General features: G+C 49.6%; 1 protein-coding gene across 2 annotated transcripts in view; it reads left to right on the top strand.

The window, feature by feature from the left end:
* GCN1 (GCN1 activator of EIF2AK4) overlaps nucleotides 1-18,999 on the top strand; it is a 728,660-nt gene that overhangs the window by 536,455 nt on the left and 173,206 nt on the right. For both annotated transcript variants that reach the window (XM_078667658.1, XM_078667659.1), the window contains exons 46-47: nucleotides 13,566-13,727; nucleotides 14,904-14,996. In XM_078667658.1, the coding sequence (XP_078523784.1) occupies nucleotides 13,566-13,727; nucleotides 14,904-14,996 (255 nt within the window). The remainder of the gene's footprint in view (nucleotides 1-13,565; nucleotides 13,728-14,903; nucleotides 14,997-18,999) is intronic.

Below are 18,999 nucleotides of genomic sequence, written 5' to 3'. Positions count from 1 at the left end.
AAGATCAAGGCCTGGCGCTCACTTCTGCCACAGCGGGGAGAGGCAACCAAAATGGGACAAGTACTTTGATAAAATGGCAGCGAAGACAGATGGGGGACTGCATTGAGGAGCTGTATTCATTGGCTGCCATCCTCCTGTAAAGTTGGCAGTGGGCGTTGAGTGTGCTGACTCATGGCGGTTGACACAGCGTGTGTGACTGTGGATTGGACATGCAGGGGGTCCCCACCTGTTGACATGCTGACTATAGCATCTCCTTTCTCTTTCTCTATCCACTCCATGGGCCTGCCACCACCTGTGAGAAAGTACCATCTTTCTTGCATGGTATGCTCCCACTTTTTGCTGAATTGCTGATGTACTTTGTTTGACTGAGTGTGCCCTGGGTTCCTGCCTATCGGGTACCCAGGGCATGTGTTCCTTCCCTAAAACTGCATTGAAGCCTAAACCAATTTGGCATCTCTGGCCACAGGTCAGCCCCTGGTAAATGGTACCCTAGGTACCCAGGGCACTGTGACCAGAGAATGCTCCTAAGGGCAGCAGAACTTATTGTGCTACCCTTAGAGGCCCTGTGCCCTGACACACACACACTGCCTTTGCAGGCTGAGTGTCTTGAGGCAGAACTAAACAGAGAGTCGACATGGCCTACATCCCTGTGTGCCATGCCCACAAACACACTGTCCTGGCATACCTGAGTCACCCCTCTAGCTGGGTGCACTATGCCAGTGGTGTGGGCACAGGTGCATGAGCCCTGTGCCCCTACAGTACCCAGGGCCATTCCTGGGCACTGTAAGTGCAGTGTTGCAATTAAGAGTATATGGTGCTAGGAGGTTGTCATTACGAACTCCACAGCACCATAATGGCTACACTGAAGACTGAGAAGCACTTCTCAGCACATTAAACCCGCACTGATGCCAGTGTGGGATTAAATGTACAATGCACGACAGTGGGCAACTTAGGGTTGCCCCCAGAAACCAACCCACATCCTGTGTCTGGACTGAGAGGCTGCCACCCAGCAGACATGTTGCTGGACCGCTGGGTAGAGAGCCCTTCGCTCTCTGGGGCCTGCAACAATGCACATCCTGGGACGAGGTGCTAGGTCTCCTCCCCCAGGATGGGCAGGGAGTCTTCAAAGGCCTCTGTGAGCCTCTCCAGGTCACTTGCTGTACTCAGCAACTTGCCCCCACCGGTTCTGACCCCCACTCTGGCGGGAAGACAAGCGGGAAAAACAAAGGAAGGAAAGGGGGTGTGCCAACCTCTGCCAACCCCACCCCTTAGGTGGGGGAGGTGAGGTAAAGCTCTTACCATTTTGAGATTGAGAAGCCCTACCCAATCAGAGCTAGGCTCCTGCCCCCCTCACACTGGAGAGTGGCAGGATAGGGGGTGTACTCGCCCCAGGACAGAGACCCATTGGTTCCTGCCCTTGCCCTACCTGTAACGCCCCTAAATTTAGTATTTAGTGGCACCCTGAACCTTCCTTCCTCAGAACCCGATTTTGAAACAAGAAGAAGAACAACAAGAAAGAAGACCTGCCGTGCAGCTGCTAACAAGAGGACAACACCAACTGACTTTGCCCGGACCCTACAGGCCTGTCGAACCTCAAACCTGCTCCTGCTAAATCCCGGCATCTCCTGTGGTCAGCAACCTTCCAGCTCATGGAGAATCAATCCACACATCCCCTGCAGTCTGCAGGCCGGCCATTCACTGTTCTAATGTCAACAAATCTGCAGGCAGTGCTGAAAAGGCCACACCTAATCATAACTCCCCACTAGCAGTCCCTCTCTCGCCAAGCATCCTGATAATTAAAGGCATGACGAAACAAATTGAAGAATCCCCAAAGGAGCATAACCCAATCGGAGCTAATGATTTAGGAGCTCACACTCTGGCTCTTGAAAGCTCTCCTGACGTACCACCAGAACCACAATTAGACACCGCTGTCCCAGGGGGTAGAGAACTAAATAAACAACTCTATATTAAAACAGAAATCTCTGCCCACTCTAAAACCACTGGGGCATCCCCGGGCTATCCGACAACCCCAACAACCCCGCAGACGCCCACCAACCTGGGGGTAGAAGACGTAGAGGCGAGACCCCAAGGAAATGAATATTCGGTTCCCGGGCTGGAGGAAAGTATAACAACCTCGATTGCACACTTGCCAGTCTGGGAATCCACTCTGGCCTCACAAAGGATAGAAAACTACCTTGCGGTAATTAACAAGGCCTTGATATCAATGGGAAATGCGGCATTAATGCATGCCGACAAATTAGACATCCAAATAAACATTTTGCAGTCAATAGCAAGCTCTATCTCTGGAGTGGACTTAAAATTGGAACACCTAAACTCCTTAATACGCAGAGCGCAGGCGGACACAGAAATAACGATGAAAACTACGGACTGTGGGTGCTCCCCGATACTGCACTCCCTGGAATAACTCCCGGAAATAATGAACACCCTAGTCATGGATCTTAAGCAAGAGGTGAATAGGACGAAAATATCAAACTCTCAGATCAATTTGCCTCCAAACCAATGCTCAAAGATTACCTGGAACAGTCCAGAGAGATCCAAAGAAACCCCCAGCAATACCAATTATGAAACAAACAGCCAACGGAGCCTCAACCTTCTGAACTCAAACTCACACCCTCAACCTAACCAAACAATTAACACCAGCTCCAGCACCTTGGACGACTTAACACCACCACTTCCAGCCCAACAACCCTTATCAAGGAAAAATAAGAAAAAATTGAAAAAATTCAACAAAGCAAAAAAAGATAAAACTTATGCAAAAGAGAAAATTGATCACTGGTTCACACCTGCAAACAAGGCGCACAAAGCATCGAACATGGAGCAGGAGAAGGGCCGGGGCTTAAGCCCGATAGATCAAAATAAAGACATTCAAAAACAAACAAATGAAACATCTACCATAAGAATGGCCAACAGAAGTTTAACAGACGCCCCCAGGGAAAATCTGCCCGAAACTTTAATCGACAGAGCTCCCGTGCCACGTAGCCAACCGAATCAAGCACCGACCATGCCGGCTCAATATGCTGAGGACTATAACAGTCTAAAAACAGACTTGATTGATATAAATGCTGATAAGGGCCGCCCGCTGGAACTAACATCCAAAGCACAAGGGGAACAAACCTCCACCCAAGCAAGAAATAAAGGCGATCGATTTCAGGGGGAACACACGACCGCCTCTGGGCCTACTCAGTATACTCATGCCACAAGAACAAAAGGGACTGACGAGGAAAGGGTCCCAGGGGCTAACTACACTCATAACCCAAGAGAACCCATTGTAGCTTCCACGGCGCCATTAAACACAATTAATCCCCCTCAATCACTAGACTCTGAGTCAGAAAATCATAAAGTATGGTTATATTCAGAATATAACTCGCAAGGGAGCTGGGACATCCTCAACAGAGGGAACCTCTTGAAACTCTGCAAAAATATTTCAGGTCTGGAGAGCATAAAATCAACGGACATTGAGAGGGTGACCTTTGTTGGCCCAGGGCCTAACAAACAAAATGAAACAACCGAGATAACCTTCACCAATTCCAACATGGCGAAGGCCCTGAAGGGACACAAAACACAGCTGGACAACTGGGGAATAAAAATAAAAACCCCACCATCGATGAAATACCCGGAAATCTTGAAAGGAAAAAACAGACAACAGGGAGACGAATATCCGAAGGAGAGGAAAACCACGCACACCATTCGTTTAACCCCATCCGCCTGCGGATCTATCTTACATGGTTCACTAGGAGGCACACAAGCAACCGAGTTGGTCAGTAATTCAATACAAATTTTTAAACACACAGCAGGTGGTCATCGATCCTGCTCAATATTGGGGCAGGGCCCTAAAGACTGGTCTTGACTGGCCCAGGCTTTAAACTCCACTTCCTAATATCATCATAGGGCCTCCGTTAAATAACCCGCCGCCCACAAAAATGAACACGCAGGACATTAGTTGGTGCATCGTACCTGCTTCATACATCATCAGCTTCGACCAAGAGCCCAGATACCACACAGCTCGAGCAAATTCCAAAACCTGTCAACTAAACAATCCAACCATCAACATAATGTCCTGGAATGTGAACGGGTTACATAAAGCCCTGCAAAGCTCCGACGCTGTAGCTCTTATGGTTGGAGCAGACATTGTTTGTGTTCAGGAAACATGGGCCATCTCAGCAACACCATTACGTAACTACGCTGAATATTTTAAACCCGCAAAAAAGATAATTATCTTTGGGAGACCATCAGGGGGTATTTCAACTTACATTAGACATGCATTACGAGTGAACTTTGAAGTAATACAGCATGATTCAGACATGTTTTTGGCCGGGATCTTGAAAGGCTTAATAACGCCCAAGGGCCAGACTACAATTCTTCTCATAAACATTTATTACAACTACCACGGGTCGAATCCAAACGATAAATTCTCCGACCTGCTACAACAGATCGAAAACCTATTGGTACGTTATGCGGCCATGGATCCAATTATTTTAGGCGACTTTAACCTGCACGACATAGGGCACCCTACCGACGAAAAACACCATAGCGGAAACACAAGAAAACTCAATGCCCTAATGCGAGCCTATAAATTGGGAACAACACACCAAATCTCCATGAAGAACAAACCAACAGTATTGATACCCCCTACCTTTAATAATCAAACAACAATTGACTACATCTTATTACGCGAATACTTACAAAAGCATATGACACGTTACACCGTCCAACCTCGGACTGACAGCGATCACGCTGCTCTTTTGTTAGAGCTGTCCATGAGCGCAAACTTTAGACAGCCTATTCAACATATAGGATCCTCAAATGGAGATGAACTATATAAACTGCCCAAAAGAATCAAATGGGGACTGCTCCCGACCCATTAGTTTGCCGAATGGAAATCTTCCTGGAAAGGGTGGCAGACTGACCATAAGGACCAGGGAAGAATTGGAGAATGGGGTGTCCTGGCATATGATCTTGCCCAACAGCTCCGAGGGAACACTAATCAAAGAGCACTTGACAACACCGTATACAAACTGGGATTCCATCCTGCAATAAAGGGTTCCAAAAAAGTGCTCAATTCCAAACGCAGGGCCTACAGGGCAACCGGATCGCTAATCGAAAACAAGCATTTACAATGCAATGGTCGCGGCATCATTAAAGGTAGAGCTATTGGCATTGCTCATGACATTTTTTTTTCTTTAAATCATAAATAAATGGCATTGTCATTTACATTGTCAATACACACCACTCGGCACTCAACTGCACTCACCAGCACTGCACTGCACTCACCTGCACTGCACTCAACTGCACTCACCTGCACTGCACTCACCTGCACTGCACTCAACTGCACTCACCTGCACTGCACTCACCTGCACTGCACTGCACTCACCTGCACTGCACTCACCTGCACTGCACTGCACTCACCTGCACTGCACTCACCTGCACTGCACTGCACTCACCTGCACTGAACTCACCTGCACTGCACTGCACTCACCTGCACTGCACTGCACTGCACTCACCTGCACTGCACTCACCTGCACTGCACTCACCTGCACTGCACTCACCTGCACTGCACTCACTTGCACTGCACTGCACTCACCTGCACTGCACTCACCTGCACTCACCTGCACTGCACTCACCTGCACTGCACTCACCTGCACTGCACTGCACTCACCTGCACTGCACTGCACTCACCTGCACTGCACTCACCTGCACTGCACTCACCTGCACTGCACTCACCTGCACTGCACTGCACTCACCTGCACTGCACTCACCTGCACTGCACTCACCTGCACTGCACTCACCTGCACTGCACTGCACTCACCTGCACTGCACTGCACTGACCTGCACTGCACTCACCTGCACTGCACTCACCTGCACTGCACTGCACTCACCTGCACTGCACTCACCTGCACTGCACTCGCCTGTACTGCACTCGCCTGCACTGCTCTGCACTGCACTGCACTCACCTGCACTGCACTCACCTGCACTGCACTCACCTGCACTGCACTCACCTGCACTGCACTCACCTGCACTGCATGCACTGCACGCACTGCACTCACCTGCACTGCACTCACCTGCACTCACCTGCACTGCACTCACCTGCACTGCACTGCACTCACCTGCACTCCACTGCACTGCACTCACCTGCACTGCACTCACCTGCACTGCACTACACTCACCTGCACTGCACTCACCTGCACTGCACACACCTGCACTGCACACACCTGCACTGCACACACCTGCACTGCACACACCTGCACTGCACTCACCTGCACTGCACTCACCTGCACTGCACTCACCTGCACTGCACTCACCTGCACTTCACTCACCTGCACTGCACTGCACTGCACTCACCTGCACTGCACTCACCTGCACTGCACTCACCTGCACTGCACTGCACTGACCTGCACTGACCTGCACTGCACTGCACTGACCTGCACTGCACTCACCTGCACTCACCTGCACTGCACTCACCTGCACTCACCTGCACTGCACTCACCTGCACTGCACTCCACTCACCTGCACTGCACTCACCTGCACTGCACTCACCTGCACTGCACTCCACTGCACTCCACTGCTCTGCACTCCACTGCACTGCACTCCACTGCACTCACCTGCACTGCACTCACCTGCACTACACTCACCTGCACTGCACTCGCATGCACTCCACTGCACGGCACTCGCCTGCACTGCACTGCACTCACCTGCACTGCACTCACCTGCACTCCACTCCACTGCACTCACCTGCACTGCACTCACCTGCACTGCACTGCACTCACCTGCACTGCACTCACCTGCACTGCACTCACCTGCACTGCACTACACTCACCTGCACTACACTGCACTGCACTCACCTGCACTGCACTCACCTGCACTGCACTCACCTGCACTCTCCTGCACTGCACTCACCTGCACTGCACTCCACTGCACTCACCTGCACTGCACTCCACTGCACTCACCTGCACTCCACTCCACTCACCTGCACTCCACTCCACTCACCTGCACTACACTGCACTGCACTGCACTCACCTGCACTGCACTCACCTGCACTGCACTCACCTGCACTGCACTCACCTGCACTGCACTCACCTGCACTGCACTCACCTGCACTGCACTCACCTGCACTGCACTGCACTCACCTGCACTGCACTCACCTGCACTGCACTCACCTGCACTGCACTCACCTGCACTGCACTCACCTGCACTCTCCTGCACTGCACTGCACTCACCTGCACTGCACTCCACTGCACTCACCTGCACTGCACTCCACTGCACTCACCTGCACTGCACTCCACTGCACTCACCTGCACTGCACTCCACTGCACTCGCCTGCACTGCACTCCACTGCACTCCACTGCACTCACCTGCACATCACTGCACTCACCTGCACTCACCTGCACTCCACTGCACTCACCTGCACTCCACTGCACTCACCTGCACTCCACTGCACTCACCTGCACTGAACTGCGCTCACCTGCACTGCACTCACCTGCACTGCACTGCACTCACCTGCACTGCACTGCACTCACCTGCACTGCACTCACCTGCACTGCACTCACCTGCACTGCACTCACCTGCACTGCACTGCACTCACCTGCACTGCACTGCACTCACCTGCACTGCACTGCACTCACCTGCACTGCACATACCTGCACTGCACATACCTGCACTGCACTGCACTCACTACTCTGCACTCACTACTCTGCACTCACTACTCTGCACTCACTACTCTGCACTCACTACTCTGCACTCACTACTCTGCACTCTGCACTCACTACTCTGCACTCACTACTCTGCACTCTGCACTCACTACTCTGCACTCACTACTCTGCACTCTGCACTCACTACTCTGCACTCACTACTCTGCACTCACTACTCTGCACTCTGCACTCACTACTCTGCACTCACTACTCACTACTCTGCACTCACTACTCACTACTCTGCACTCACTACTCTGCACTCACTACTCACTAATCTGCACTCACTAGTCACTAATCTGCACTCACTACTCACTACTCTGCACTCACTACTCACTACTCTGCACTCACTACTCTGCACTCACTACTCTGCACTCACTACTCTGCACTCACTACTCTGCACTCACTACTCACCACTCACTACTCTGCACTCACTACTCACTACTCTGCACTCACTACTCACTACTCTGCACTCACTACTCTGCACTCACTACTCACTACTCTGCACTCACTACTCTGCATTCTGCACTCACTACTCTGCACTCACTACTCTGCACTCACTACTCTGCACTCACTACTCTGCACTCACTACTCTGCACTCACTACTCACTACTCTGCACTCACTACTCTGCACTCACTCACTACTCTGCACTCTGCACTCACTACTCTGCACTCTGCACTCACTACTCTGCACTCACTACTCTGCACTCACTACTCACTACTCTGCACACTCACTACTCACTACTCTGCACTCACTACTCACTACTCTGCACTCACTACTCACTACTCTGCACTCACTACTCTGCACTCACTACTCTGCACTCACTACTCACTAATCTGCACTCACTACTCACTACTCTGCACTCACTACTCTGCACTCACTACTCTGCACTCACTACTCACTACTCTGCACTCACTACTCACTACTCTGCACTCACTACTCTGCACTCACTACTCACTAATCTGCACTCACTACTCACTACTCTGCACTCACTACTCTGCACTCACTACTCTGCACTCACTACTCACTACTCTGCACTCACTACTCACTACTCTGCACTCACTACTCACTACTCTGCACTCACTACTCACTACTCTGCACTCACTACTCACTACTCTGCACTCACTACTCACTACTCTGCACTCACTACTCTGCACTCACTACTCACTACTCTGCACTCACTACTCTGCACTCACTACTCTGCACTCACTACTCTGCACTCACTACTCTGCACTCACTACTCTGCACTCACTACTCTGCACTCACTACTCTGCACTCACTACTCACTACTCTGCACTCACTACTCACTACTCTGCACTCACTACTCTGCACTCACTACTCTGCACTCACTACTCACTACTCTGCACTCACTACTCACTACTTTGCACTCACTACTCTGCACTCACTACTCACTACTCTGCACACTCACTACTCACTACTCTGCACTCACTACTCACTACTCTGCACTCACTACTCACTACTCTGCACTCACTACTCTGCACTCACTACTCTGCACTCACTACTCTGCACTCACTACTCTGCACTCACTACTCTGCACTCACTACTCTGCACTCACTACTCTGCACTCACTACTCTGCACTCACTACTCTGCACTCACTACTCTGCACTCACTACTCTGCACTCACTACTCTGCACTCACTACTCTGCACTCACTACTCCGCACTCACTACTCCGCACTCACTACTCACTACTCTGCACTCACTACTCTGCACTCACTACTCACTACTCTGCACTCACTACTCACTACTTTGCACTCACTACTCTGCACTCACTACTCACTACTCTGCACACTCACTACTCACTACTCTGCACTCACTACTCACTACTCTGCACTCACTACTCACTACTCTGCACTCACTACTCACTACTCTGCACTCACTACTCTGCACTCACTACTCTGCACTCACTACTCTGCACTCACTACTCTGCACTCACTACTCTGCACTCACTACTCTGCACTCACTACTCTGCACTCACTACTCTGCACTCACTACTCCGCACTCACTACTCTGCACTCACTACTCACTACTCTGCATTCACTACTCTGCACTCACTACTCTGCACTCACTACTCTGCACTCACTACTCTGCACTCACTACTCACTACTCTGCACTCACTACTCTGCACTCACTACTCACTACTCTGCACTCACTACTCTGCACTCACTACTCTGCACTCACTACTCTGCACTCACTACTCTGCACTCACTACTCTGCACTCACTACTCACTACTCTGCACTCACTACTCACTACTCTGCACTCACTACTCTGCACTCACTACTCACTACTCTGCACTCACTACTCACTACTCTGCACTCACTACTCACTAGTCTGCACTCACTAGTCTGCACTCACTACTCACTAGTCTGCACTCACTACTCACTAGTCTGCACTCACTACTCACTAGTCTGCACTCACTACTCACTAGTCTGCACTCACTACTCACTACTCTGCACTCACTACTCTGCACTCTGCACTCACTACTCTGCACTCACTACTCTGCACTCACTACTCTGCACTCACTACTCTGCACTCACTACTCTGCACTCACTACTCTGCACTCTGCACACTCACTCTGCACTGTGCACACCACTGATATCATGGAATCTTCCACCACACTTTCTAAAACTCTATAGTCCGAAGCAAAGAGAAGCAAAAGCGAGACTGTGAAATGTGCTGAATATCAGTTTGTTACGAATCAACAGAGTGGAGTTAGAGAACCAAGAAATAGTAATTTAGAATCCGGGTTAGAAGGAGTAGTAATCACAAGCTGAGGATCAACGGGCGCGGAACAGCGTGGTGGGCGCGCAGGAGACGCAGCGTGAGCGTGCACATCAGCTGAAGATCGCCGGAGAAGACACCCGAGCCTGCCTGCTGCCGTGACTGACCCGCTGCAGAGGGAAAGAGCCCGGTGAGTGGGGGTAGGGGGGGGGGGCAGAGAGGGAGTGGGCAGAGAGGGAGGGAGGGTGTGTGTGTGTGTGTGTGTGTGTGTGTGTGTGCGTGTGTCTGTCTGTGTGTGTCTGGTGTGTGCCTGCCTGCCTGCCTTTGTGTGTGCGCGTCCACAGACCCTGGTCGGCTCGTGCACCGCTCTGTACTCCCTTGCGAGCTTACTCGGCGACAATAGTTCTCGTTGCCGAGACCTAAAAAGGATTTACAGGAGGTGGCCAAGGCTCACAAAAAAATCGTCTGGCAAGTGAAACGTGAAGCAACTGAGCAAAAATGGTTGACGATCTTCAAACTGCTCGCTCCTTGCAAGTCACAAGAATTTTGGCAGCATATAAACAAACTCAGCCATGGGTCTTGCAATAGAGAGAATTCGATTGATGCGAGTGCGTGGGTAGCCCACGTAAAATCCCTCTACACTAACAACCCGGAAACAAACTCAAGTAAAAAATCCTCTCTTGATGAACTGCTAATTGACGAATTAACTGAATCAACGCCCCTCCTTGCCAATGCCACACCAGCTGGAAATAAGGCTCTGAGAGCAATCTTGAAAAAAATACGCCCCAATGGGGCACCTGGACCAAACGGCTTGCCTGGCTCACTCTTCAGAGAAGACATCGACTTTTGGACCGAGAGCCTGAGCCAGCTGTATGCGGAGTGCAGACTTATGATGGACGTCCCGGACTCCTGGAGGGGATCCCTGCTACACCCAATCCACAAAAAAGGGGCATGCACCGATCCTAAGAACTATCGAATGATTGCCCTACTGGATGTGGAAGGTAAAGCATATGCAAGCTCTCTCCTTACAGAACTAACAAACTGGGCAACTAAGGAAAACTTGCTCCCCCTCCACCAAACGGGGTTCCGCCCGGGAGGCTCAACCATAGATAACATCATAGTCCTCTCATATCTCGCTCAACAATCAACGGCCCAGGGTGCCCAGCCTCTTTTTGCCTGTTTTATTGACTACACAGCAGCTTTCGACGGTGTCGACCGGAACATCCTATGGAGCAAACTGGCAGGTTGGAACATCTGCCCGAAACTTCTACAAGCCATCAGATCCCTGTACACCCAGACGTGGGTAAGAGTCAAACTTTCGAGCCAATCAGCCACGGAAAAAATTGGCACAGATCAAGGCCTAAAGCAGGGGTGTGTACTTGCCCCGCTCATATTTAATTTATATACAGCTGATTTGGGCAAAGCTCTTAAGGGAGCAAATCTGGTGACTCCGAAGATCGGGGAAACCAGACTTCAATTGATGCAGTATGCTGACGATCTGGTCCTATTGGACCATACCAAAGTCGGCCTTCAAAAGGGGCTAACTGCACTAGCAAACTATAACGCCAAAAACAAACTGGTGGCAAACCAATCAAAATCCAAAATACTGATTTTTGGCAGATACCCAAACAAGAAATTAACAAAATGGAGACTGGGATCGCTCACGTTATCTACCACTCAAGCATATAATTACCTTGGAGTATGGCTTAGTGAAACCGGCAGGCCTCTCACGTTCATCGACTCAAGCTCATGCAGAAAGCGAAAATGGTAACCTATGCAATTTGCAAATTAAACGCAACCTTGGAAAGCCCGACCACCACGGCAATCCAACGGGTCCTGAAAGCAAAACTACTACCCTCCGTCAATTACAGTATACAGGCGTTTCCAGGAAAACTGTGGCAAGACCTCGAAAAGATCAACTGCGCAGCATATAAAAAGCTATTTTGTCTACCAGCATGTACAAGAAATACTCTAATTCGCCTTCAATTTAACCTTACTCGACAATCCCTGGAAGAACTGGCAAGCATGGCAAAATATTTTTATTTAACGACAGCAGCTCCAGAGAATTCGATGAAGCAAGTAATAAATAAAATATTCACAAAATCTGGTAACCCCTGGTCGGACTGGCTGACTTTAGCTAAAGAGCACCTGGAACTAGCAATAGAAAACTGGGATCCCAACATAATAACATACACAAACATAAAAGCAGTTATGAGAAAACAAGTAAGAACTCGCTCACGAAACCTGGATATTGAAGCCTTGACGATCAGAGGCTTCCACGAATCTCAAAGCTCCCCGCATATTTTAAATGGTCTAAAACCACATCTGGTACAGTCGGTGGGCAGGCAAGCCCTTCAAAGGATCCTGGCTGCAAGACTGCATGCGCTCCCCTTAAAACAGCTATACCCATCCGTCAAAGCTGGACCAGAGATCACGGAATGTCGCCTCTGTCATTACAAGCGGGAATCCTTATCTCACATTCTATTATGCTGCCCTGTCCTCCTGTCAGCTCGTAGAATCCATCTAAGACCTATCCTCCTCCAAATAGGAGTACGGACGGCAGAAGAGGCTGTTTCCCAATTATACCTGCTGGACACTGTGAAGCATATGGCCAACTTCGCCAAATTCATCGACCATGCGCGAACAGCTTTAATGGCCAAATCAACCAAGCTTGTAACTGACTTTTAATGGGTGGACTCCCCCAAGTAGCACCCGTCACCTTACTACCCTTTTATTTTTTCTTTATTTTTTTCTTTATTTTTTTATTTTTGTCGTTTGCATTGTTTATATATTTCCTAAGAATATAGAGCTTCAGTTTTTAAATGGAATAAGAAATCGTTCTAAACATGTGTTTCTTTGTACAGATTGCTAAAATTTTAATTAATTAAGCAATAAAGATTACCATACCACACTGTACCTTACTTTGATCCAGTATATACAGGGCCAAGCCACTTTCTTACACGACCTACCTGTGACAGATTGTGTAACAAAAAAAGAGGGTGGTTATTTATATCTTCTCATAGTTACTGGCTGCTTTGACATCCATCCCACATACATCCATGCCACTGTGTACTGTGTACATTACTGTGTAATTAGTCATGTTGACTTTACTCCTGCAGGTAATGTTTTTCTCAGAATCCTTGGTTCCCACCGTACGAAAGGCTTTGTGTGACCCCCTGGAAGAGGTCAGAGAGGCAGCAGCTAAAACATTTGAACAGCTGCATTCTACCATTGGTTTCCAAGCCCTTGAAGATATCCTGCCTTTCCTGCTAGAGCAGCTGGTAAGGAACCAAACTTGTGATGGTTCTATGAGGAAATGCATGGCAAATGTTTGACGTTGAGTTTTGTATAATCATGATTCGGGTATCCCGTCTTGCCTAACTTCCAGTATTGTTCATTTTGTAAGCTGCATGAGCTAGATATAAATTCAAAGATGGTTTTAGTACCACTCAATGGGTTAGGAGAAGGTTTTTGAGACCAGTAACCTCAGAGGAAATTATGGAGTAACCTTTATTAGGAACCACATCTTCAAAAGTTGAATACTTTGATGCCTGAGAGTGTGGCTAGTTTCAGGGGGTGATTTAGACAACTGCAGAAAGGGTCCGGGAAAAGTAGACTAGCTCTAGGTTGAGTTGTGGGATTTCATTTCTGCAAGTGATTTTGAGGGGGATAGATTGAGTCAAGGAAGGTGTTGTGAAGGAAACAAAGATCAGTAATTTAGCATCAGAAGGATGGATTGGCTGAAAGATTGTAGCAAGCGAATGATTTGATAGTTGCAAATGGGCAGAGAAGAATAGGGTGTATTGGAGCCAGGAAGAATAGTGGGTAGTGGTGCCAGAAGATGAATTACAAGTTATAGCTTTAGTGGTTGTTCTGTAACTTGCAATTGCTACAATGGGATTTCAGTTCTGGGTAAAATAGCCAAAACCGGGGTTCGCCCAAGGTTTGATTAAGTGGAATTGTGTTTCACCAGATGATGGGATACTTGAAGATAGGCTAAATGGAGAAAGGATGAAGATGGGGCTGGGAAATGACACTTCTTGTGGTAAGAGTTGCTAGAGGAAAGAATAAGGTAAAGATAGAGTTCTATGACGTATGCAATGGCAATAATTAGGGTTATAAAAGGATTATTGAAAGGAGTTAGAAAGTGTGTAATCACAGGAGGTTGGAGGTGATAAACTTGAGATAGGCCGTGAAGATCAGATTATACAAGAATTACGATTTTTTTTTTCTGATGTAATGCTTTCGGCACTGTACTTACTTTTGTAACCTTAAGAAGTATCTCTGCACTCTCAGCAAGAGCCTTCTTTTGTTCACTCAGTATTTTCTCATATGCTGAGCACATCAGTGTACAGGCTTTGATTCAGCACTCCTGAAACCCCCCACTATCTATTTTGTTCATTTTACTTTTTCATTCTCTACTGATGCTCATCGACCCTTGCACTTTCTTCCTTTAGGATGACGAATTGCACTGTGAATTTGCTTTGGATGGACTCAAGCAGGTTATGGCAGTGAAGAGCCGCGTGGTGTTGCCTTACCTGGTTCCAAAGGTAAATTTGAGACTGATGCCCGGTCCAAGAGTTTTCCTGTGCTTAAAGTATTGTGTTTCTAAAGTATTTATTAGAGTGTGTCAGCCTTTCTTGCAAACAGTGTACAGAGCAGTACATATTGTACACAAGGGCATCAGCAGTTCAGGTTAGAGATACGTGGGGATAAAAAGTCTTGATAGGCGTTCCTAAACAGCACTGACATTACATACTGGGAATATGTTTTGTGTTTTACACATCTACAGAGAAACTGTGATTATTTCATTGATACATGTTTTTTATTAAGACAAAGCCGAAATGATTTAAATGCAGTCTTGAATGGTGGAGGGAGTTGCATGAATTTTACTCGAGTGTCTGTTCCATTGAATAGTTTCTCCGGACTCCTCCGTCTTCTCCCCATAACCTTTGAGGCAACGAACCACACAAAGCTTCGGGGAATCTGGAAACTCAGGGTAGGAAATAGACCTGGTATGGCACTTAGTGCGTCTAAGCAAAGTAAACGTAACACCATCTGGAGTAAAAATTCTGTTAGAGATGTCTAGAGCCTGTACTTCTGACACTCTTCTACAAAAAATGAGGCACAAAAGCATGGCCAATTTCGCAGACAACTATTTCCTGGAGAGGTACCTGTTCTGTTGCCAGGACAGGAACAGGTTAAGGACTTGATTAACATCCCATAGAGCGGAGTAGCGTGGCTCCGGAGGAAGGGAGAGGCGTATGCCTCGCATAAGACGACAAAACCAAGGGGTGTTCGCCCACAGGGTAGTCATCCACTGGAACGTGGCCAGACTACACAGCCGACCTGAAGGTATTAACCGACCGATAAGCCAGACCGTCGGAGGCCAGTTGTGCCCAAAAAATTGTGATGTGGACCACTTCCGCTACTAAGGGATCGAGACCCCATCGCACACACCAACGGGTCCATCTGTTCCATGCGGATCTGTACCTTTTGACCGTGCTGTCCGCCCATGCCTTAGAGATGAAGGACTCAGCCTCTCGCGAAAGGCCAGAGGCTTCCCATCTGCTCCTGAAATCCGCCACACCATGAGCCTCAGTGAGTTTTTGACCACCAGCTGGTGAGGAGACCCGTCCGGACTCACGAGGAGAGTCGGAAACTGGGGGAGTAGTATTGGAAAATACCAAGAAAGTTGCAGAAGAACCGGAACGTAATCATCGCGAAGGGCGGGAACGCGTAGCCCTGCTCCACACTACAATTCTGAAGGAACGCATCCGTAGCTATTGCCAGAGGATCCGGCTGCCAGCTGATAAAACGCGGGATCTGGTGATCCAGCCTGGGCGCAAACGGGCCCCAAGGCTCGCTCAGTTTCGCGAAGACTGACTGTTCTAAACGCCAGAGACTGGAATCCCGAAAGTGGCGAGACTGGAAATCGGCTTCTAGGTTGTCCCTACCTGGGAGGTACTCCGCCATGACGGAGGCTTGATTCTCGAGGCAATACTGCCATAAACTTGCCACGAGACCTGACATGGCTTTTGATTTCGTGCCCCCCGGATGATTCACATAGCGGACTGCCAAGATGTTTTCCATCTTCAGGAGAATACACGACTGCACTGAATCATTTGTCCAACAACGTACCGCAAAGGACCCCTCCAGAAGCTCCAAACAGTTTATGTGTAATCTTTGTTCGTCGGGTGACCACAAGCCTCCTGTAGAGAGATCTCCGCATCTGGCACCCCAACCGAGCCGGCTGGCATCCGATTCTATCACCATGTCCGGAGCGGAACCGAAGATTGCTCTTCCGTTCAAAGCTTCCATGTGGTCCAACCACCACTGAATCTCGGACCTTGCCTCGATGGACAAGCAAATCTAGTGTGAATACGGATAGCCTTTTGCGAAGGAAGAATCATTTGAGGCGCTGCAGGGCCCTGTAATGGTGCGGGCCCGGGAAGATGGCTTGGATGGAAGAGGACAAGAGACCTACCACCAAGCTAGCTGGCGAAGGGAAATCCATTGTTTGGTGAGAACGCGACTGTAGGAAGGTAGATCCCTGACTATGGTTGCCCCCAACTTTTTTGCCTGGTGTTTTGCTGGTTTTCTGACTTAGTTGACCTGGGGCCCTGCTAATCAGGACCCCAGGCCCACTGCTCTCTCTGTTAAAATGGATTCCATGTACCCTAGGTACATATCCAATTGGCACTGGGCCCTCTCCAAGTCCCTGTACCCAGGGCTGAGGTGCACCCAGAAGTCTCCCAGGGGCTGCAGCATGTATTATGCCACCCCTGGGCTGACTAACTAAATCTGACACAACTGGCTGCACGACAGCTGGGGCAAGGTGGTGTAATCACCCTTTGCTATAGATATAGTATTCCTATATCTAAACCTAAATGGGCACACAGATCTCCTATCAGTCACTCCTATGGCAGGCCTTGACAATCCTGAAGGCAGAGTGCTTGGAATCGTGTGAGATGGTGCTCTGGCATGAGCTGAGCCTGTCTGCGGCTTTCGGGATCCATCCCTTAGCCGTTTCCATGATATCGCATACCATATACTCTTAAGTGCATTATAATCCTCGCGGTTATATGCCAACTCTGGTATCGCTTTATCAAAACATGTCGAGTAAGGTGTCATACGAATTGGAATACTAACCCCTCGCCAATTCTGGCGACGGGGTTAGCATTCCACCCTTCTAGAGGGACACGACATGCCTGTAACCTATAAACCCGGTTAAAGTCAAACAGAGCCTCAGCTCCACAAAATGGATGCTGCCACCGAGGCACAAGTCTGCCCTCCTGCTGCTGGGAGTCCTCCCAGAGCAGGAGATAAGGACAAAGGGTTTCCTGCCAGGGGCGGTGCCAGCACCGTCCCAGACAGGATTTTGTGTATTGTAGGTAGGCAGGGCTTCAGAGGAAGGTGACTGCAAGTGGCACCCCGGTGCTCACTGTGCATAGGCTGGCTTGAACCAGTTCCAGGGACACTCCGGACCCTGTGCTGGGGAAAAGCCCGCCAAGGAAGTGGGTGTAACCACCCCCCTCCTGGTCCCACCCATAGGGCAGGACCTAGTCGCGTGCCAGCCCCCTTTTCCCAGATAAAGGTAGGGACTGGCCCCCTTCCAAATCAGATCATCTTTGGAATCAAGACACGACTTTCTACGAAAGGACATCAAGATTTCTTCTTCAAGATTCTCCCTTGTGACTAAGGAGTAGTCACCCTGCATCCGCAGGCACCATCACAAGAACACTGCGGTCTGCTGTAAGTCCTTCCTCCGGAACCCGACTGCCCAGCTCGACAAGACCCGGCTTCCCTGGCACCTCCGACCTCTACTCACCTCTACAGCCAAGCTGAGAACCGTGAGTGCGACGAGACCTCAAGGGACCGACTATTGCAAGACTGCACGACTTCTGCACAGCAAGCCCGCCGAGTAATTTCCTGGTGAGTGCTTTGGGGTCCGAGAAGCCCCGACCCTGAGCAGCTCCAGCACCGAAGTGCAGCCTCCCAGCATCTCCACGATCTGCGTGGGGCCCTTCTGCTTTTTGCTGCTCACCGCGTTGTTTGGCTACTAGCCCGCTGGCTTGTGGCCTTCTGAACGACGCCTGACGACATTTCTGCTGCTGGTCTGGTTGCTCCAGACTGGCCCTTGCTCCCTTCCAGAAGAGGAGCACCCCGGACCCTCCTGGTCCACTCAAGACGCCATTTTGAGTCCACCGCGTGGGCTTGAATTAGCCAAGGCTTGTTGCCCAATCCTGGGTACTTCGACGCCGACAGCTTCATCCATCGTGGGACAGCTCGCCTCTCCATCCTGGTCGCCGACAACGCCTCCTGGTCCGTGAGATCTGCAGAGCACAGCGTCGCCCACTCACCTAGTCGAGGTGACTACCATCCGGTGCCCTCCTGGTGCCCACTGACTACTGGCTAGTAGTCACGAACTTGGTCCCCTCTGCTTTCAGGTGTCATCCCTCTTCGATCCAGGCTTGGATCACTCGAACAATCTTCACTGGTCGCCTGCCAGCAACTCCTTTCTTCCAGGCTCCTGGTCCGGCAACGAGGATT

Source organism: Lissotriton helveticus, chromosome 11 (genome assembly GCF_964261635.1).
Source record: "Lissotriton helveticus chromosome 11, aLisHel1.1, whole genome shotgun sequence".
NCBI lineage: Eukaryota > Metazoa > Chordata > Amphibia > Caudata > Salamandridae > Lissotriton > Lissotriton helveticus.
Note: the sequence above shows the minus strand (reverse complement) of the source record. Positions and strands in the feature narration are given on the sequence as shown.